This window comes from Monopterus albus, unplaced genomic scaffold (assembly GCF_001952655.1).
Source record: "Monopterus albus unplaced genomic scaffold, M_albus_1.0 scaffold86.1, whole genome shotgun sequence".
NCBI lineage: Eukaryota > Metazoa > Chordata > Actinopteri > Synbranchiformes > Synbranchidae > Monopterus > Monopterus albus.
The window spans coordinates 453,001-476,306 of NW_018127966.1; the positions used below are offsets into that span (position 1 = coordinate 453,001).

The window sequence follows — 23,306 nt, forward strand, 5'->3', positions numbered from 1 at the left end:
GGAGCTCCTCACCCTATCTCTAAGGGTGCGCCCGGCCACCCTGCGGAAGAAGCTCATTTTGGCCGCCTGTATCCGGGACCTTGCCCTTTCAGTCACGACCCAAAGCTCATGGCCATAGGTGAGAGTCGGAACGTAGATTGACCAGTAAATCGAGAGCTTCGCCTTACAGCTCAGCTCCTTCTTCACCGCGACGGACCGGTACATCGACCGCATTACTGCAGAAGCTGCACCGACCTGCCTGTCAATCTCCCGTTCCATCCTTCCCTCACTCGTGAACAAGACCCCAAGATACTTGAACTCCTCCACTTGAGGCAGGAACTCTCCACCAACCTGAAGGGAACAAGCCACACAGCTGAGTCATAAAAGAACAAATGAAATGGCAATGAAGATTTATTTGTGGTGCTTGAATGTGAAATACTAATCAGCACCATCTTTTTCCAGAAGCAGTGCCCTTATTACTCTGGATAGCAATTTGTCAGTTGTTATAGGGGCTCTCTCTTCAGAGGAAAGTCATTTAATATTGATGAGCATCAGAAATAACATTCCATTAACCTCTATTAGGGTGCTGGCAGAAATCTGAGATATATTATAGCCTGCATTAAAGCTTTCTTTTAACACTCCCCCATAATATTTTATATATGGCCCTGTAGTATTTTAATACGTCAGCAATATCAATCTATTAAAATGTCTTGATCTGCCCTCATACTGGTACTGCAGATCAACTATTAACATCCCAAGTGACTGACTGACTGACAGATGAAAGAACAAGCAGTTAAAAGTGAGGAAAGATGCAAGCTGTGCCTTGATGTTGACATTTGTTTTCTGTTGAGGTCACTGAGGTATTGGTGGATGATGGTAGGGTGCGGTTGTAGCAACTGTACATTTCTGTAGACGACTGTATGTAGCACTACTTTTGTGAGTACTTTTTATGTTTATTATTTATCTTTTTTTATCCTTTGACTTTGTAAAGCACTTTGTGACCCTGTCTGTGAAAGGTGCTATATAAATAAAATTTACTTACTTACTTACTTATTTACTTACTTGGCTGATAAATGCATGATGTGTTGCTGGCTGAGCTATGGACATACAGAGACACTGTCCCATAAATATTCAGTAAAGAATAACAATGGGATTATTAAGCTGTGTGGTCAGTAACTGGCCATTAAACAAGGGAATAATAACATGCTGTATATAACACTACAGTTGAGAATGAAATAAAACATGCTGTCATTTGTAGTATCAAATTCTGTTTCTGATTTGGCAAACGTATGTATAAGTCTGTGACTTGATCAGGATTTAGAAAAAAAAAATCAAACTGCACTGACTGCTACAGGTTTGTTGTTACCTATAAACTCCGTTGAGCTCGGCAGCTGGGTCAACTCCTGCCCAGTGGTTGTTCTGAGTGAGGAAATCTTTATTTACACAGTTCTTCAGACTGTCTGGGATACGACCTGGAAAACAGAGAGATGGAGCAAAAAAAAAAAGAGAGAGGGAAATGTGTGTAAAGTGCTAAAGTTAAAAAAAATATTCTGGCATAGTACAACACGCTGAGGGAATAGTTAGTGTTAAAGAGTAGGTGTGATTTATTCTTCTTTATCTGGCTGTCTTACTTTCTGCACAGACACAAAGAACAGGCCAGTGGTAAACAGACCAAGCCACAGGGGAAACCACAAGATAAGAAAATGGGAAAGAGAAAGAATTTGAAAACGAAAGAACATAACAAGAGAGAAGTTGGAAAGGAAAGGAGGCAGACAGAGAAAGGCCTTTAAATCTCCCTTTGCTGAAAGAATAGCACGGATGGTTTATGCTGAACTGCAGCAGGATACCTAAAAATATCTCTCTTTAGACATGTGTTTACATTCTTCAGCAGGGGTCATGTTTTCCATCAAACCATGTGTATGTCCATGACTGTGTATGTGTGAGTGTGTGCACGCTACCTGTGACAGCCCTTCGGATCTCCCTGGCTGCCTCCTCTCTCATCTCCAGTGATGCTTGTTCACTGTACCAGGCAGCATGCGGGGTGCAGATCAGGTTGGGGGCATCCTTTAGGGGGCCCTGGCTGAAACTGGCACAAAGAAACAGAGTTACAGCTGAGAATATACTATATGTATCACTGAGCACACGTCAACTGCTTAACTCCATGTAAAATTTCAAGCGTGGCTCATTTTTATACACACACACACACACACACACACACACACACACACACACACACACACACACACACACACACACACACACACAGACACACACACACACCTCTGGCACTTCCAGACACATTCTGATTTTTGTTATAATTTATCGTTTGTGTATTTTAGGTGTCTTTAACCTCTGAATTACAGATCTCCCACACTTAAGGTATATAGTTTTTTCTTATCATTTATCATTATCATCTATGATAGTTAGTGCATTTTAAAAATGTGTTATGTACAGTATACAGTATGATTTTATAATAATTATTATTATTATAACTTGTTTTTGGACTGCTGGACAAGCAAAACAAGGTGTCAGCTTGGACTCTGACATTTTTTCTACACATTTTCTAACATAATGAAAAATGGTTAGTCAGTTTCAGCCCTAATTTGTTTTTTTCTAATTCACATTTTCTTGAGCTGCAACAGTTTACATTTATAAAAGATTCCCCAGACACTAGAATTAAGCACCCTCTTATTATATATTATATACCACAAGTATTTTACACTGTTCTTCCTCTCTGAAGAAGAAAACTACCATCTATCTACTGTCTGCTGACTAGTTATACATTCAGATGTGGAAATTAGAATTAGCAGACGCCAGTTAATCCTGTCCCAACATTAATCTACAGGCAAAAATTATGAGGTTTCTTACCTGAACGGTTCTGTCTCATGAACATCCAGAGCAGCGCCACGTATCCTCCCCTCTTTCAGGGCCTGAGCCAGGGCCTTCTCATCTACCAGACCCCCCCTGGCCGTGGTAACCAGGATGGCCCTGACGCATCTTTAACACACAAACGCACACATATAATAAGTATAATGGTATAATCATCATTTATTCAAGTCTTTTTAAAATAAAAAAAAGGTAAAATTTTTATATCCATATATATGAATACATGTGCACTTTCATATAGTATTTGTATAGTGGGCTTCCCTGGGTACCCACATAGCCATGAGATGCAGTATGTGATGTAGGGATAAATAAATCATTCAATCATTTGTGTGTATCTGCTCAGTCATAAGCGTGCACGTGTGTGGGCTGTTGTGCCCCTACCTGTTTGATGGTAAAGTCATTGATCAGGTGGTGGTTATGTTCGTTCAAGCTACAGTGCAGAGAGACACAGTCAGAGTGGAAGAGCAGGTCCTGAGGAGGAAGAGAGATTGAAGTGCCAATAAGTCCCATTCCTCTCTTTACACTTTAAACTACTGCTGACATGTGCACGCACGTCACAGCAGCCAAATTACAATAGATTGATGCTACTGTATATACCAGAAAATCTGAAATATCTTTTGTTACGCATTGTTGCAGTGACAATGAGCACAAGAGGGTGCGTCTCTTGCCACATACTTCAAGTGTGCAGCAAGCCCTTAAATACTCAGTTGTCATGGTGGATGGTGGCGAAAGCTTTGTTAGCAAAGACAATGGAGTAAAAAGAAGATTAAGTCTGAATCAGATAAAATGTTGTGTTAGTGCTGTGCTCTTATAGGTTAAAATCCTAGTAGGTGTTAAGTGGAAATGGTGGTGACAATTAAATATTGCTGAAATGGTAGACGTATTTTGCTGATACTAGCGGTTATGTGCAGAGCAGCTTAATTAAAACAGTCATCATCCCCGTTTGAAAGTAGTGTGAGTCTCAAAAGCAAATAAAAAGTGTTAAGAACACTGAGGTTGCTGTCATCTACTTTGGTCTTTATGAATAAATACTAGGCGTAACCGTATCCGCTACATTACCATTTTTAATTAACACAGACAACCTAAATTATTTTAAAGGAAACAGTGAAGATTGATTTTCTAGTTCTTTGATGGCCTCATTGCATTCCTGTTAGTGTCTGATAGTGAAAGTCAGTGAAAATGACCATGCTACAAACTAGACTTGCACAGGTATAGAAGGACCGCTTGTGAATATAAACATGTTTCTTTTCACAAAACACACAAGTGCTTCAAACAGTGACGTAGTTACTCATTTCACAGAAGCAAACTGGCCCCATTCACACTCCAGTGTGTGTGCGCTACCTGTAGTGTGGTGACCCTTTGTAGTCCCAGGGATCTTTCTACCCCGTCAGCCAAGTAAGGGTCATAGAAAATCACACTGAAGCCAAAGGTCTTGGCTCGCAGGGCGACAGCCTGGCCTACCCGACCTAGAAACACATGAATGCACACACAGGAGCATTTAGACTAATTACATACACATACCATACCATACCATACCATACCATACCATACCATACCATACCATACCATACCAACTTTATTTATAAAGCACTAAAACAACCAAGGTGGACTGAAGTTCTGTACATTACAATAAACAATAAATCAAAGACACAACCCACAAGCACAAATAAGATCGACACCAAATATAAAAACATGAATCAATAAAAATAAATAAAATCAACACCAAAATAAAATATCAAAATGCCAACGAGAATAAATGAGTTTTTAAAAGAGACTTAAAAACAGACAAAGAAGAAGCTTGTCTGACAGGCAGCGGTAAATCGTTCCAAAGTTTGGGCCCAGTGACCGCAAAGGCCCGGTCGCCTCTAAGCTTACGCTTTGTTCTTGGCACGCTCAAAAGAAGCTGATTTGCTGACCTCGGAGAACGTGTGGGTGTGTGCCAGTGAAGCAATTCAGATAAATAAGGTGGTGCAGAGCCATGAAGGGATTTAAAAACAAAAAGTAAAATTGTATAATGAACCCTAAAATAAACAGGTAACCAGTGCAGGGAAGCTAAAACTGGAGAGATGTGCACATGAATACATACTAAAAAGGAACATAAAAACACAACAGTTAATATTTTTGCACATCTAATAATCCCCTTTTTGACTTTGGCCTTTTATCAATTACACAATGCTCTGGCTACACAGAGCTGCTCATTACTGCAGAGTTTCAGACTGTTCAGAGAAGAGATTTACATTCAGCTTCTGGTTTAATCCACTTCCTTTTAATGACAGTAACTCTTTGTGAAGCCAATTTAGCTGAGCTAAGGGCCTCCCAAAAATGGAAATGGAAAAGAGAGAAAAATGCCCAGTGATTAGTAACTTGAGTGGTTTTCCTTGGCAGCAACCTGATGGTCTAACCATGCTACATATCAGGCAATATGATCAACAAATAACTTTTGTTCCACAGTGGTATGCCAGTATAATAGATCTCAGTGAAGAGGTATTGCTCACCGAGCCCTATGAGTCCCAAAGTCTCTCCTCTGATCCTTGCGGCACCTGACGCCACCTCTCGGATCTGCTCGACGCTCTGAACACGTGTGCCCTCCCGGAGAGCCTGGCATAAATAAGAATGCATTGGTGCAATTAAATATGACACAAAAAACACAAATATTGCAATTTAACGTGATCCAGGTGTATTGTGAAATGTCAGGACTTGTCACTTAATGACCACAGTTTAAATCCTTTTAGATATTATCATAATTATAAGATATGTCTGGATAATAATTACTACTAATAACTGATTTGAGGAACAAGTCATTTAACTGTACCTTCTACATCTTACATCAGCGTCTTTCAGATACAGCAACATTCTAAAGAAAATGAAATGTTTCAGTTTTGCTGATTTTCCATTAGGTAATTATTAGTAACTGTCGAAACTAAAATTTTGACAGCTAAACGTACGCCTCCAACCAGTACATTCAGAATCAGCTCATTTAATTTCAGTGCATTTCTGTCTCTTTTAACAGCAACACAAGGCTCCAAACCTGGTGCAGCCAGGTGGTGCGTCGGTACAAGTTGAGGATGTGGCACAGCGTGGAGTCTGCTGTCTCCTCCACTGAGGCTGCTGGCATATTACATACAGCTATGCCTGTTGGACCAGAGAGCAGATAAGGATTAGGAACAGCTTTTTGGGCCATTAAAGGAGGTAGATAAGGTTTGGTGAAAGCCGTTTTGGTGGAAAAGTGCAAGTTGAAGGCATTTCTGCGGGGGTTGTTTATATTATCCTCATATTCTGTGTCAGCAGTTTTCTCCTCAAACACCACTGGAAGCTTTCAAATGGCAGAGAATCTTGGTGAAAGAAGATATTAATAGAGCGCTGGCTGATGTAGAAAAGACATGAGTAAAAAATTCAAAATACATAAATGCTTGACTGACTTTTAAACATGGCAGTGATCAGTGGAAGCAAAGAAAATGTAGGTTTTTTTGAAAATAATCACTTTATGTCTGTAACAATTTAAGAGTTTAACAGTAAAGCCAACATATTAAACAGTAAAAATGCTTCATTCATCAAACCAGGAAAACTACAATAAAACAATTAAGAGCACATAAAAATAAAACCAAAACAAGCATACAGATGTAGTTACAATTAAAGAAAAGGCTAGCTGAGACTGGCTGTTTTTTCAGTAGCTAAATTAGTGAGTGAGTATGTTACACTTATGACAAATTATATTTATATGAAGCTGTTATTGTTATCTTAAAAGTTAAAATATAAGCCATATTGGTCGTTAACTGATGATATGTCTTTAAATGTGACAGTTTCATTTAGGAAATAAGAAAAGCAACCTTTTGTTTTGAACTACTTGGAACAATTCTCTGTATTAGCGTAGGAATGTGATATCTCAGGAATTTCTTCAAAATTTGGCCCTAATATCCATTCAAGCATGACTTGATTAGACTATGGTGGTCATAGGTCAAAGTGACAGTGACCTCGCATCTGCACCATTCCTGTGAATTATAATGGCTGGCTGAGGCATACGTGAAGCAGTAATTCTAGTTTTCTTTTGAATCCATCGGACACACAGTAAACAATCCCTAATAACTACCTTTTATCTGTTCTGGTGAAATGAACAAGGGTCATTTGACAACAGCATTAAACCTTGTTCAACACTGGCAGCAACAGAATGCAGCAAGTTATTAAATATGTGGAAAAGCATGTTTGTAGTAGATGTAGTAGATTACTACTCTACTTTGTAAACTGAAAGCTGGATTTGTACTGTTCACCTCACAATTGTTGCTTCAGTAGATTAATTGTTTGCCAGTGATGAACTTATTTTTAATGCCTTCAACGCTTACAGGATTATAAGGATATGGACATTGTAACAGTGAAGTATGATGTTACTTGTACACACTTTTTCGTCCTGTGTGTGCGTGTGTGTTCTCACCCAGTTCCCCAGCAGATTTGATGTCAATGTTGTCGTATCCGCTGCCAATGCGTACAATGATGCGCAGAGCTTTAAACTTTTCCAGATCTTCTCTCATCAGAGTGATGGTATGGTACATCAGGGCTCCTACAGCTTCATTCAGCACCTGAATGCAAACACAACACACAGTTAATTAAATGCTAGAACGTTAAATGCTGACAGAGGTCTCTGAGATTGCCAAAAAGCTCCTCGGTGGCAAGAGGCCAGGAGTGGATGAGATTTGCCTTGAGCTGCTGAAGGCTCTGGGCTGTCTTTGTTGACACTCTTCTTTAATGTCTCAGGGAGGATGGGGACAGTCCCTGAGGACTGGCAGCCTCGCGTGGTGGGTCCCATTTTTACAAAGGGGGACCACAGAGTGTGCTCCAGTTATCGATGTATCACACTACTCAGCCTCCTTGGGAAAGCCTATGCCGGACTGCTGGAAGGGAGGCTCCAATCAATTGTTGAACCTCAGATTCAGGAGGTACAATGTGGATTCTGTCCTGGTTGTGGAACAATGGACTCTTTATTCTTGCAGGGTTACTGGGGGGATCTTGGGAGTTTGACCATTCAGTCTACATGTGTTTTGTGAACTTGGAGAAGGCCTACGACAGGGTCCCTTATGAGATCTTGTGGGGGGTAATTCAGGAGTATGGGGTACCGGAGTTATTCATTACTTGTGTGAACGGAGTGAGAGTCAAAACAGGTTCCCAGTTAGTGTTGGCCTTTGTCAGGGTTGTCCCTTGTCAGCAATCTTGTGGTGGACTAGATCTCAAGGCGCAGCCAGTGGGAGGAAAGTGTTTGGTTTGGGGACCTCAGAATTGCTATTTGCTGATGATGTGGTTTTGCTGGCTTCATCATACGCGACCTCCAGCACGCAATGAGGTGGTTTGTAGCTGAGTGTGAAGCAGCGGGGATGAAGGTTAGCGCCTCCAAGTCTGAGGTCAGTGTGTTCTTCCAGAAAACGATGGACTGCTCCCTCTGGGTTGGAAGTGAGTTGCTGCCCCAAGTGAAGGAGTTTAAGTATCTCAGGGTCTTGTTCCCATGTGAAGGCTGCTCCTTCACATCAGAAGGAGCCAGTTGAGGTGGTTCTTATCAGGATGCCTCCAGGGTGCCCCTCCTTTGGAGGTTTTCTGGGCACGTCCAACTGGTAGGAGACCCCAGGGTAGACCCAGAACACGCTGGAGAGGTAACCTCTATAATATTTCATCTGGCCTGAGAATGCCTTGGAATCCTGCCAGAGGAAGTGGAAAATGTTGCTGGGGAGAGGGAGATCTGGATTATCTTGCTGAACTTGTTGCACCATGACCCGATCTCAGGCGGAAGAAAATGGATGCATGGATGAAAATCTGTGCAGCTTTTCTTAACCCCTGTCTGTACATTAACATAAAACTGGAAATTGCACATACAGTATGTCTGTTTGCAGGACAAAAGGGGAGTGCTTCATCTGAACATATATACATACTGTTTGGACAAAGAGTAAAGGTCAAGTTATCAGTATGTGTGAGCATAGGTGTGAGCACAAATCAAGTGTGGCTTTGTGGAAAATCACTTTAATGTGAGTGTCAGCAGCTACAGTTCACTATCTTCACAGCTTTTTTTTCTGTAGGTGCTATTTACTGTCAGGGCTGCTCGGCGGCCGCTGCCTCTACTTCGTTTTTCTCTGCTTTCTCTATCCTGTGGGCTCTGCACCTCAGCTGTGTTGCATTCCAGTAATTAGCAACTGGTTTGTCGATGCACACAGCTGGGGTGCATCCCGATGATTACCTTCGCCTCCTTATATAAACCTCTGGTAGACGCTCCGTCTTGGCCGGAACATTAACATAGTAACGCGGACTGTACATGTTGGTAGAATGCTACGCTGACAGACACTGTGCGTTTTGGCTTGACTCTACCACACTACCTACGAGCTACGCTAATTCCCACTACACTACATATTTTTGATTCGTCTCCGGAGCATTGCTATATGTTATGGACAATACTTCCCCTGTTTCCTGCCATTAGTTTGTGTGTTTACCTGTTCGTCCTGGTCTCCTTAGTTATCACTGCCCTTCCCTGGTTGTAAGTATTATGGACCCTGTTATGTTGTCACTTTGTTTGTATTTATTCCAATAAACCACCTTTTTTTTGTACTAGCACCTGGGTCAGCTATCTTGAGTCCAACCCCAGTTCTCCCTCACCCTCCTGGTGAGGGGGGCTAACCATAACGTGTACATTATCTTTATATGTGTTTGAATATTGCTGCCTACATGGAATAGCTGCATTTCCTGAATTTTACTAGTTAACCTAAGCATTTATAATAACAGGAAGTGAAATGAGGTGACTGAATCTGCCAAAACTAAACAAATATCAGCAAGAGTCTCATTTCCATGGATTCTCAGTGGATTCTTATCAGGAAGATGGGTTTTTGTCTTAATTGACAATGAAATATTGTGACTCAAAATTAGATTATCATATAGAATAGGAATATATGGCTCAGTGAAAACCAGTTCATCATCAGCTGTCATCTTTTAAATGATTCTCAGTTAATTTTACAATCTTTTTCTAACATTGCCAATCCTCTTAATGTGCATGAGAGAGGTTGAAAATGACATGCAGTTCAATTGCAATAAAAAAAGCTTTTTTAATTACACAGTAAGAGAGGCAGAGAGAGAGATAGCTGGAGACAGCTACTGAGTGAGCGAGCGCCATCTGTTTCTCCCACGCTGTGGCCTACTGAGCGTGCTCACAGAGAGAGTGTGCCTGGCAGGCAACCAGAACAAGACATAACCCTGCCAGACATACAAACCCATTTACAATCCATAGTGGCTGTGGCAAGATCCTGACCCACATTTTAAGGATTGCAGTCTGTACTCTTCTTATTCCAATTCATTTATCTTCTTTTCTCTCTTTGACTTATCTTTATCTTTGATTTTGTGTTGTTTCAGGTGATCTTTTTGTAACTATGAAATGTTAATGGTTTCATGTCCTAAATGCACAGCCAATATTGTTTTGATACATCTAGATCCTCCTTTTCTGATGATATCCCAGGTGCAAACAGTGCACAAATACATTGTTGGGAGAACGGGAAGAACAGAAAAATCTTCCAGGATTCCAACTTGGGAGCTTTTCCTCATTATTCCCACTGCTATCCTTTTAGTTACATTATTCAAATAGATACTTTGAGATGCATTCATACTGGTTTGTTAATAATGAAACTATATACAAAGAAACCATGTTTACGCCTCTTAAATCAGCTGATGTATTAGTTTTAATATTGTGTTAGATGTACACTACCTGCTAGCAGTGGTGGCTTTGCAGCTATTTTGCTACAGGTTTGCTGACATTTCTGTACTCCTTGCCATCAAGTGGCACATACTGTTGCAGCCTGAAATTCCTGATTTCACTGACTCCATAGCTTCACCGCAGGCTGACAGCTTTGTTTCAGTCACTGGTCATAACGATGGTGTGAGTGATATCATTTGAATTTGGCAAAATCTGTCATTTTTCCAGATGAAGTCGGCTTACTTATCAGTCAACAAGATAGATAACATGGATGCAGCATCTGTTGCCTCACAGATTTGTCAAAGGATGATTTCAAGCCTGAAGTAGAATTTTCTGCATGGTGCCAAATGTTTTACAATTAATGAAGCAAAAAAAAATAAAAAATAATCAAAATTTGTGCACTGAAGAGGAGCTTGATTTGAAAACTGTATGTTTATAATGCTGATTTGTCAGTCAAGACAAGCACATCTTAAAATATGCATGAGATGAGTGCTAGAGATTTTTATTATGGCGATTGTGTAGAGAGGGTTCACACCTTTAAGTATCTTGGCATCTCATCTCTGCAGACCTCTCCTGGTCTACAAACACCTCAGCAGTTACCAGGAAGGCCCAGCTTCCTGAGAGTGCTCAGAAAGAATAACCTGGATACCAAGCTGCTGGAGACGTTCTAAAGATCTTGTATTGAGAGCCTGCTGACATATTGCATTCCTCTGTGGTACACCAGCTGCACTGAAGCAGACAGGAAGAGGCTGCAGAGAGTGGTCAAGACAGTCCAGGAAATTGTCGGCCAGCCTCTTTCTACCCTAGATGATGTCTACAACTCTCACTGTTTCACAAAAGCAAGGAATATTGTCGGGGACAGTTCACACATGTGCTGTGGACTCTACAAAGCATGTGTACATTATCTGGTTAGAGCGTTACCTTCTCGTGGATCTCTTGTGTGGACTGAGCATCGCAGAAGGCCACAGTTGCTACATCTTTCAGGATAGGCATCTCCACAGTGCAGTCGCGCCCATCCAGTAGTGCCACCAAGGGACGCGGGTGCATGGGCCCATTCATGATCGGTGGCCTAATGCCTTCAAACACACAAAACAAAAGAAATAAAAAGTGATAGATGGGCAAAATAAAAGTGGCAATGAAGAATACATGGACCCAAAGTAGTCACCATTGTCAGGGGCAGTGTAGAATTACATTTGATCAGCATAATTTTTTATTGTCATGGTGAACAGTCGCAGTCTCCCTCAGAGTCATTAGGAATCCTGTATCGGGAAATCAGGACCTTTGTTTTCCCTCTACTGTGTATGTTTTAATTTTAGTTGTGGATTTTTGTCACTTATGAAATCTAAAACTAATGATATGCTGTTGCTCCTGAGCACAGATGAGGTCCTGCTTCATCTGCATCCCATAATGTTTCTGCTCCAGACTGATGGTGTTGCTATGACAACCATGACAAAAACATTCCCCGAGCAGCTGTTTATGTGCTGCACTGCTCGTTCCTGTTGTGAGAGGTGATGTTTCACAGTTGGTTTTCTCTTTATTACTTTCAAAATTTGTATGGTTTCAGTTGAATTATTACTGATGTTTGATGAAGTTTGTTGATTCTTTGAAACAGGCCTAATTGGGAAGTTGGATGCTGTAGATGCTGTAGGTACAAAACCAAACTTGCCCTCAAAACAATCAGAATATCCTTTTAGAATTAAAAAATTATGAGACAAAACACCATAACACAGGAGTATCCTCTTGTATTTCTTCCTGTTCACATTAGTTGAATTCTCAAACATTCATGGTGAACGTTAAGTGCTAGCCTCTGTGGACCACTAAGAGGGATTCTTGGGTCCATTTACTTGGGAATAATGGGGTGGACTTTACCATGCAGCCTGAAGCTCTAGATTATATTTCAATTGTCTAATACCTATGGTGGTTCAAATGTAGTATTAATTGTATCAAAATGCAGCAAAAATGTGATATTTCATAGCTCATAAACCATAAAACGGACACTGAACATGATAAAAGTCAGACAGGTGGCCAAGTAAGTACAGCAGTTTACATGGAGTGAGAGCTGTCATTAGAGACAGGCAGGAGCTGAAATCTGTCAATAAGTGACACCACCCCCACCCTGTAAGGTTTCCACAGGATGTTTTATTAAATCATCTCTTCAGATTAAGCCATTATCCTGAGAGTGCTGCCCAGTCATATAGGAGGATAAGTGGCATTTATCAAGGCAGATACACTGGGCAGATAAGCCCTAGCTAGTGGGCCTTTGTTCAGGTTTAACAGAATAGTGGTCGATGGGAGCTGGATTTATTAGCTTTCTGTCTTCCTGGATCTGTCTGAGAACCAACACATCTGAAGATGGACAGATGTAGTCTGAGAGAAAAATCTAAGGCAGTATATATAATTGGGTCTGTGACATGTAAAGTTTTGACAGCCCTCTAAAACACGGTGGATGAAAAAAGTGCAGAGTGATGCCTGTTTCTCCTAATGCCGACTCCACTCATCACTCATTCTTGACTTTTTCCATCAGAGCTGAACTGAGCTGACATCTTAAATAAACGACTGCCTCTGTCATATCACTCAAAATATTCCTCCTCCTCTGAAAACTATATTTTGTGCCTTGCACATCCAGATGGAGCCTGTTTTCCAGTAGTGTGGGCTCACATCATGAGAAAGAAGCAGAATCATTAAGTCTGCAATTTCAAAGTCAGCATTCTACAATATTTTGAATGCCAAGGATCCTTGAGAATCAGGGCTGTGCAGAGACGTTTGGCAGCTCCAATCCCACAAATTAGCTTGGGCCAGGAAACTAAGCAATTCTGTTCCCTCAACAGCTATCATTAAGTGGCCCATAACTAAAATAAATGAAAGGAAAAAGTCCTGCTGGAATCATACTCGTACTGTTTTGTTAGTCTCTGATGATGATCACTTGTGTTTTTGTCATGACGCATTGTAAGTCACCTGTTTTCTAGTACTTCAAACTGCCTCACCTACTGCATATTTCCACTTCAGTTCACGAGTTCACATTTCCTGGAATGCCTTTGGGCAATCTTGAGATCATGTTGCATATAGCTTTTAGAAAGAGAAATGCATTTGCAAATGCATCATGTCTTGTGGTTTCATCACTAACATAGCTCCTGTTGGAGAAATGAGTACATCTATCCCTTCTGCAGCTGATTGATTTCTTCCTGTGTGACTGTTATGTGTTAGTGCAAAATAGCAAGATGCCATTTAAATCTAACCTTCAGCACCTTACATTTTACAGCTATTCAAAATCATTGGTGCTACACTGGAAACATCACCTCATCACATTTGACCTGTTAAAATTAGCTGTTTTTGTAGTTGTTTTTTTCCGTCTGCTCCAGTGAAGCAGCTCGCTGACCTCAAGGCGAGGACTGCATTGTACAGGGAAGCTCTCAAGGAATATGATTAAAAAGGAGAGAGCTACTGGAAACAAGCATGTACCGGTAATAAACTTCCCTGGGCAATGCAGATGGATGATTTTCTTATTCTCATGTGAAATATTGTTGAAGAAAGTAAATACCTGGCTAAAAACATACTGCTTAGACTTAAAACTATGGTGGCTTTCTCACCGACTTCCAGTGCATTTCTCTGGTTGTTGACTGAGTCAGTTTAGATGCAGTGAGAGATAATTCATACTCTGAATGCCAGCATTTTAGTTGTACGCTTCAGTGTAGTGTAACACAAAACAAGTATTCAGGAACTGATATTAAAAAAACAGAAATGAGTTGTCTGTACTCTGTCTGGGTTATATATTGAAACACCACTCATGGGATATTTTTTAAAGTAGCATGTACATACTACTTCCTGCATGCATCACGCAGCAGCAGAGCAGTATGTGAGCGAGTAGACATCCTAGGTTTACTGTTTTGATGTAGGATTAGGGGACTTTACACTGATTTTTTGTACCTATAGTAGTGTTGGTGGCTACATTTAGCTTTGGTTGCATGTGGTTTTAGGTTGCACTGTGGCTGAGAGATTTACAAGCTTGATTCTCCATTTGTATCTTAGAAGCTAATTTGGAAATAGTTTCTGTAAGTTCCTGTATTGTTTTATTCTTAAGCATGTGAGTGTGAGGTAAATGTCTAAAATCCTGATTTCTGCCCCAAACTTTCTTACAGCTTGTTATGACAGTGATTCTCTCATTTGATCCTTAGTGTATGAAGATAAAAGTACTTCCTGTGTGCTTACACTGTTAAAACAAAATCCAAGGATAAAAGACTGCGTTGCTGCTGCACTTTGAAGTTGCACTGAAGCAAAGATGGCTCACATTTTAGCCTAATCCATCAGATTACAGCATGAAACTTGATCTGATGAAGCAGACTCGCAGCGCAGTCGGAGCAATACGTTGAAACTCATATCCTGCTCACAAGGCCTTATGTGGCCTGGTAAAACATTAGCTTTCCATAATAGGATTTGCCTGGAGGCCATTGCAGTAACACGTCGATACAAAATCAATGGCGCATAGCTGAAAAATTGGAATTCAACAAGAGCAAAAAGTACTCTGAGGCTTCCGCATAGCCTGCGTTGTAGATGTAATCATGCGTAGCATGCTTGCATGTAGGTGTTGCACTGTATAATATTTTGGCATATCCTGTACAAGACTGCATTTGAGCAAAAACACACAGAAACAAAGTGGGATTCAGAGATGTGGCTTGTAATTAATCAGATATGGTGTTCAAATGAACAAAATAAGGAAATCTGGTCATTCTAGTCAGTTATACAGCAGAGCAGCATTTTTGGAAAGTAACAGGAATTCCAGACATTTCTGCGACTCACATTTAGTCAGAGTCAGGGAGGAAATAGCTCTCATTCCAGCACTAAGCATGACCTTGGGAGGACTGGCACAACTGACTGCTGAGTAGTACTTCACTACTACATGACAAAACAGCAGTCCATTCTCTCTGTCTGTCTCCCACGCACACAAACCTCCAGCTCAGCTTTGTAAATATTAACCTGCTCTTTCTTGAATTACGAAAGTGAACCAATATAAAATGGCCATTATCTCCCAGTTTTTTTAGTTTAAAGTATTTTTTCTCGCATTCCCATTACATTAAACACTCATTAAATTCTTCATTATATTAAATAATTGCCCAGACTTTCCTCTCATTCTGCTTAGTTCCTAAAACCTCATCCATCTCTACTCTCTCATTATATTCAGTACTCCAGTACACTCTCTGTGTCTCTCTCTCCACTTACGACAGAGCCCCAGGGTTAGGTAACTACTGGGAGCTTTCACTGTGCACACAGGCCTCCTCACAGCCAACAGGGCCATAGCTCTTTGCTCTGCTCTTCCCATATATCCAGGGTTTCTCTGTGTCTACACTCTGATTCAGATCCACTACTGCATTGGTACACAATTTGAGGCAATGCAGCAGTGCATTAGTAGTGATTTGCAGCCAAGGAAACCTCAAAAATGAAAGTAGATGAACTTTTGTTGCTCATAATCATTCACTAAAAACAAGAACCATCTGCAGAGTAACACCCCTGCCTGTGTAGTTTGTGCTTACAAGTCTGACACACTAAATGAAATGAAAATTGCATCTGTGAAAATTTGTCATTTGACCAAAATGATGCTAACGTCATTTGTCTGACATTTAGAGATAAAAACAAAAAAAAAGAACATCTGCCAGTGATTGCTAAAAAAAAACAAACAAAAAAAAGAACATCTGCCAGTGATTGCTGGGACTGCAGCAAGAGAACCAGTGGGAAAGCCCTGCAGCCTACCCATATCCAGCTGTCACTGACTGGCTTACAAGAACAGCTGGATTTTTGCCCCAGCAGACCAAGACAGTGTTTTCAGACTATCATATGTTTTAAATGTATAGGTCACTGGGAACTCTGCCAGCCTTGGTTGATAATGCCTTGTATAAAGATTTAATGATTCATCAAGAAAACATTTACCCCATTATTCCATGATGAAAAGAGAGCTAAAACAACAGATTCATTAGTTGACTATAAGAAAAACAATCAGCAAGAATTTTAGACTGTTGTACAGACAAACTAAGATATCTGAAGAACTTAGACTCTAAATAAGCTTTTCACAGCTATTTCAGATCAAAGCAGGCATCAGTTCTCCACAGAGTTCTTGCCAAATATACCCATACAACTAGCAGCAGTTAAATGTTTGCTTCTTAGGTTTTTTCAGTTCTCAAGTAAAGTCAGACTTCCTGAATTAAATCTCTTTTCAGTGTCTGGAAATGAACCACAAGAACATGACACATTTCTAAGTCAGCTACAGTGTTTTTATTTATTACTGTGAGAACAGAAGAGGGCAGAGCATTCTTGCCAGCACCTGTGATTAGTCGTACCGTCTACGACCGTAGCAACCATTTATCAAGCACAGCTGATATATAATGTTTTTGGCTCTTGTAGCATGCAGCAACATGGCGTGGTTTAAACAGCCCCTATATCCTCGTCTTTCACCCTCTCAGAGTTGATCTCACCATCCCTTCATCTCTTGTAGCCTTAGTTTCAGATCTCCAGCTCTCATTTCAGTCTCTTTTCCCTGAGCTTTCTTTATGCCCCTTGTCAGTTCCTTTTTCTCCTGTCTAATCCAACTCTCCAGCAATGAGATAAGCTGTGCTATACATCTGCACTATTTTATATGTTTAAAAATGCCTAAATATTTAGGTACAAAGTCTTCAGCCGTTTTATCGTTTCAGCAGTTTTGTATTCTTTCCTTTAATCTTCTGCCTTTTCCTACCCACACTTCTTTTTGCAGGGAGGAAACATGAGAAAACAGACATGTATCCCTTAACACCAGTCCTCTCTCCACATATCCACATACACACAAACACACATCCTGCCCCACCCACATCACAGGTATACAGGTGCACACTCAGCCCAGCATTCCATTCGGATTGACGTGTTTATGCACAGTATAGATGCATACACAGAAAATCACACCGTGCAGGTTTTCTCCTTCTCCCTTACTCACACACACATACACACATAAGGTGTGTAAGACTTTAATTTGCAGGTACTGTATCAACAAGCCAATTCAGGTTTGTCAGCTTTTTGTTCCCATTACTGAGACACCAGCAGCAAAACAGACAAGGGGATAGAATACTGTTTGGCACCAGTCAGGGTGATGATGCAGGTCTACTTGCTTTTATGTGCAAATGGAAGGCAGATAGAGATCAGTTATGGTTGGAAGCATCATTTTCAGCTTTACAGTAAGTACAGCATAGCTCTATATTAATATAAGATATACACTGGTAACCCCTGCACTGCATCAGACACTAGAGGGTAAGAGACATTTTTACAACAGGGTGGAAATGTCAGTTTCCTTGGATTATTTAGTTTGGATACTCTGGAGTGAATGTGCCCCATTAATGGATTATTATGGCTATAAGGCATTAAGTGTATTTAGATTAAGGGTTCCCAAACTGGAGTCCAAGGACCCACAGGGGTTTTGCTGGCATGGAGGCATAAAAATTGTTAAATTTCACATATATTGTTGTTATTAGAGTTTGTTTGAAAGCTGATATATAATATGTTGTTAATAGCTCAAAATATCTACCTGAGAATATGTATTATGCCTAGATAAAATTGACCACAGTGGATCTACAGACCTATAGTATATGGTCATTTAATCAACCACATTTCCATTTTTTCTGTGATGAAAACACAAGGTGCTGATTTTGAACAATGAAACAAAAGTTTGTTGGTCTGAGCCATTTGGTAAAATCATAGTCACTTAATAAATATTGAAGTACAAGCCTTCTACTGCAAAAGACGTTTATAAATTTGCATGTGGCGACACCAGCAGCAGGACTATACCAGCTTGCTGGCTGCTATCTAAGAGTTCCTGTTACATGTCTCCCAGCTGATATGAGTTGTTTCTGCTGCAGGTCTTACTCTGAACAGACTTATCTAACACTGCTAATTTCATAACAATAATGAATGTTTCTGAGTAGTGGCTGCTTTTCATTATAGCCTACATATTAATGACTGCTTTGGGATCTTACATTGCAGTCCTGGTATTTTTCCTGTACAGCCACCTGTCTAGACTGTTGCCCTTCTCAATTACATTTCTCTTTTTCAATAGCATTTCAAATATAATGCAAATATAATTTGTTTCTGTGTAGTTAAATGGAAATGACTGGCCAACCTTCACTGGTTTCGCCCCATTCTTAAAATGCCAACATCACAGTAACAGTTGGTACATGTTGCACCGTTGCTTCCCTTTTATAAGAGACTAAGTCTTTCAGTGGTTGTTGTTATACAGTCTCTAGCTGAACATGTCACACTTTAAAGTGTCTTCAGTAAAACATGTTTAGGTGTCTTTTTTTTACTAGTCAGATTAATGAGCCCTTAAAGTAAAATATGTTATTTAAATATCTTATCTGTGATAGTGGTGTAGTTAGTTGCAGCTATGCAATATAAAGGAAATGTGTGTTTACAAGTTGGTCAATGTAGATGTAAATGTATAAAAACTGGAACATTGCTTTTAGAGGTGTCAGTGACTTGTTACAGTAACTAACAGTACTTCAAAGTGACATAGGGTTGTGCTTTTCCTAAGATGGCAACATGTCACAGCATGAGCTGTTTCCTTGATTTTTTTAAATGTAATAAGACATCTATGAGGAATCTTGTGGAGGGATTCTTGTAGCCATTGAACACATTCACATTATTCTTTACCTTTTAATCAGCTGGTGAGATTGTTTTATAAAATCAAATACACCAGTCAAATTAGACAAAGTCTGATCTGAAAATCTGATTTTACAAGCTGTGTAGGAAGTGACTGGCATGTGTCTGTCACTGATAAAGGCCTATGAGTCAGATCTGACCTGACTCGTGGATCAGAGAACCCCTGTCTTTCCCAAACATGAATCAACACATCCATCAGTCACCAGGGATGACTGACCTGTTTTAAAGAAGCCGGAATAAGTTCAGTGATCTTTACAGTGTGCTGAAGCAGATCCACCGATCAAATCTGTGGCACAATTATTGACTGGTACTGATTTGTGCAGGAGCATTTTAAAAGAGCAAACCTCTCTGTGCCGCAATTCACAGTTATTTCTATGACCTTGGACTCTCGAGCTGTCAGGGCATAGTTGTGGCAGAGAAGATCTCTCCCAAAGCGAGGGGGAAAAGGGGGAAGGAAAAAGGTCAGAGCTGTAACTTTAATCTTTGATGTCATCAAGAAACACAGCCCGCAGCCTGTTGATGACATCAAAGATTATAGTCTCTGGTGTCTTTTGGGAGAAATGGCTTCAAATATCCAAATTCAGGTGATAACAGATACATTAATTCAGCTTTAAGGTGGATGAACATTTATCCTCACACCCTCCTCCTCCTGCTTCACACCCAAACCTCCACCCTCCACCCCCACTGCTTATTCCTAGCAGCTACCTTGATCCCATTTTCTAGAATAGTCTTTTCCAGCCCCTGTTATATGGTGCATCTGTCACCTGTGTGTGAATCCGGCTGTGTACGTGCATGTGTGTACTTAAATATGTCAGTTGAGTCTCTAATGTATATGTGTGGGTGTGCAGATGATCAGTTTGTGTGTACAGGCACCCACTCTTCCATAAAAGAAGCACAATGAAAGGGAAATATGCGTCATGTGCTTGCTATCTTTCAAAGGAGAGAGATCTATTTCTGTCACCACAAATGGAGGTGTTCAAGCAGCTTTCAATAGCAGAGATTTGCCTCTTCTCTCTCTCTCTCACACACACACACACACACACACACACACACACACACACACACGCACAGACAGACACACAAACACTAAGCTATGGAGAAAAGGCTAACCATTCTTCTGTGGTGAGAGAACAGCTGAGCAATAGTTAAAAGATAATAGGGTGAGAGAATTAAAAAGAGAAGGAGGAGGAGACGGAAAAAGGGAGAGGAAGGGGGGGAGGGGAGGAGGAAGGCAGAATAATGTACACTGAGTTCACAAATGTTGGCACACACACATACCCAGTTCCCCACATAAAAGCAGAGTGCTAGTTATTTACCTAGAGGCATGCCTTTGTTCAGGAGATGTGAGCTTCCCATGGTGTGTTCCACAGCCGGCCAGCACAAAACAGAAACCTACAGTCTTCACTCAGCAGACATGAACAGGAATCCAGTCAGCATATGGCGGCTGTGGCCAGCTACCTCGCTTCCCTTAGTCCTTCTCCCAGCCCCTTAGTGACAAGCATACACATGTGCTCCCCCTCTTTTCTCTCTCTCTCTCTCTCTCTCTCTCTCCCCTCCCTTCCGTCCCCTTTGCTCACCCGCTCTCTCTGTCTCACCCCTCCCTGCCTCTCTCCTTCCCTCCCTGCCGTCTCTAGCTACTTCCCTCCCCTCCTGTCCTCACTTTGTATTACAGCAAATCTCTCTGTCTTACTATCTCACCCCACACCCCCCACCCCAAAAAAAGACTATGCACAAACACACCAAATGCAAGCACTGCTGCATTTATAGGAGCAGGAAGGCAAGAGAGAGAAAGCAGAAAGAGAATCTGTGTGTGTGAGACAGAGAGAGAGAGAAAAGGAATGGGGAGGAGCTAACGCTGGCCAAAATTCATCTTTTGTTTCCTGAAAGACGACAGGGAGGAAAAAAAGAAAAGAGTTATGCAATTACACAGCTGTAGCAAGAGAGGAAAGACTGGTTCTTTTTAATATCAGTAAAACAGTTACAAGGTTCAAAAACTTAATTATAATAAGCAAACACATGTTGTGATGCTATAATTGATGTGTGCTTTTAATAAATAATGACAAGCCCTACAAAAGTCTCCTTAATTACTGGATCAGAACATTCAAGCTTGCACAAACAAATAAATATTCACAGTTAGTACTAGAAAATACATTTAACTTTAAAACATCTATAAGTAATCCCCCGTTTCTACATGCTTGAGCCAACTGTTCCTTGGTTTCACAAAAACACAGATGTATTACAAATTTTCTTTAAAGTAAATCAAAAACCGAGTGTGCCACATTTATTTTTCCCCTACAGCTCTGAGTTAAGTTAGGCTAATAAAGCTAAACAGCACCTTTGTAAAGTAACCACCTTGCTGTGTTGTGTATTTTGACTTTGTATGCAATAAATTAGCCTGTTGTGATGCATAGTGGAGATTCTGATTGATAAATTAAGCGTGGCTTATAGGCCAACCTTTAATGACACTGACATGAAACGGTGAACACTCCCCAATATGTCACAAGGACTCCACGTCCAGCCATTGAGGGTGTCCACAGGGAGCTCTGTCTCTGACGTGCTCGCATCATTCTCAAGGACTCCTCTCACCCTGCTCACAAACTGTTTGACCTCCTGCCCTCTGGGAAGCGCTTCAGGAGCCTCCAAACCAAAACCAGTAGACTCAGGAACAGCTTCTTCCACACAGCTGTCTCCTTACTGACCTCTGCCCCCCCACTGCCTTCCTCTATACCACTACACATATCTCACCCCTTCTCATCTCTCCTCCTCACAGGATACTGCTCTGTATTCATTTGCACACTGTTCATATACAGATTCTGCGCTGTTTCATCCCATTGTACTAGTGTTCCATAAGCTTCATGTACCCTGTCCATTACTGAACTTTGAATCCATAGTCTGTTGTACATCGTACATTAGCCTACATATCCTACTGGAAATATCAGTCGTACATATCCATTGGTAAATTAGTTTTGACTGTTCATATTGTAGATACTGCGCACTCTTCACTGCTGTTATTGCACTTCTGGTCAGATGCTAAACTGCATTTCGTTGCCTTGTACTTGTACATGGGTAATGACAATAAAGTTGAATCTAATCTAATCTAATGAAACTACTGAGAAACAGCCCAACTGTGCAGGTTGACTGATGGGATAGCTTGGCTTGGCCTTAAATCATTCATTAATTTCATGAGACTCCAAAACGTCTAAGTTCCCTTGATTTGATTTGATTTGATTTATTCTTTCAAGCATGTAAAGACAGTTGCTATGTCAACACACATAATTTTACACATATCCAACAAATGCTAATCCAATATCAATTTGCTTATACCTAGTACATGCTTGAATGGAGTAGGAAGAAGTCAGACTTATCCAGTCCTACCCCATGACATCATCTTACCATCATTGGTTTGCAAGCAGTAAATAATTCTCTTCTACACCACACAAGTAATATACTAAAGAATTATTACAAAGTGTTAACATTCATACACCACACCCACAATGTTCCATCTAATTAATCATTAAGCCTGTTCTTGCATATATCTTGATTGACACATACCTTTATATTTATGTTTAAACTCATCAATTCTATTACTATTTTTTATGTCCACACTTAAATTATTCCATAGTTTTACCCCACTTATAGAAATACAGAATCTTTTTTGGTTGTACGTATAGCATGAATTTTTAAATTTAACTGACCCCTTAAATTGTATCCCCCTTCCCTTTCACTAAATAGTTTTTGAATTCCACCAGTTAATAAATTGTTCCTGGCTTTATACAAAAACACAGCAGTCTTATATCCCACTAAATCAAAAAATTTTAACAATTTAGACTGTATGAAAGCTCCATTGGTGTGATCCCTATACCCCATTTTATGCACAATTCTTATCGCTCTTTTTTGTAATATATACAATGGTTGAAGTGAGCTTTTGTATGTATTTCCCAATGGTAAAATCAATGAAGAATACAAAATGCGTAGTGCTTTCCCGTCCAACATATATCTAACCCTTGCCAATATCAATATATTTTTTGCCATTTTGTTCTGAACATATCTGATATGAGATTTC

The 23,306-nt window shown here is 40.4% G+C and overlaps 2 protein-coding genes and 1 long non-coding RNA gene across 3 annotated transcripts in view; 2 read left to right on the forward strand and 1 right to left on the reverse strand.

Moving 5' to 3' along the window:
* LOC109964310 (uncharacterized) overlaps positions 1-7,282 on the forward strand; it is a 38,892-nt gene extending 31,610 nt beyond the window's left edge. Inside the window, exons 4-5 of the long non-coding RNA XR_002275493.1 lie at positions 5,876-6,054; positions 6,154-7,282. This is a non-coding gene — a long non-coding RNA (uncharacterized LOC109964310). The remainder of the gene's footprint in view (positions 1-5,875; positions 6,055-6,153) is intronic.
* The window catches only part of ctbp1 (C-terminal binding protein 1), a 24,021-nt gene extending 3,212 nt beyond the window's left edge, over positions 1-20,809 (reverse strand). The window contains exons 1-10 of the mRNA XM_020607515.1: positions 20,560-20,809; positions 11,495-11,649; positions 7,292-7,436; positions 5,894-5,997; positions 5,361-5,463; positions 4,207-4,331; positions 3,233-3,336; positions 2,848-2,967; positions 1,938-2,065; positions 1,346-1,451 (exon numbers count right to left, since the gene is read on the reverse strand). Coding sequence (XP_020463171.1) covers positions 1,346-1,451; positions 1,938-2,065; positions 2,848-2,967; positions 3,233-3,336; positions 4,207-4,331; positions 5,361-5,463; positions 5,894-5,997; positions 7,292-7,436; positions 11,495-11,649; positions 20,560-20,599 — 1,130 coding nt within the window. The 5' untranslated portion in view covers positions 20,600-20,809. The remainder of the gene's footprint in view (positions 1-1,345; positions 1,452-1,937; positions 2,066-2,847; positions 2,968-3,232; positions 3,337-4,206; positions 4,332-5,360; positions 5,464-5,893; positions 5,998-7,291; positions 7,437-11,494; positions 11,650-20,559) is intronic.
* maea (macrophage erythroblast attacher, E3 ubiquitin ligase) overlaps positions 1-23,306 on the forward strand; it is a 74,210-nt gene that overhangs the window by 32,199 nt on the left and 18,705 nt on the right. The gene's annotated exons all lie outside the window — the stretch shown is intronic.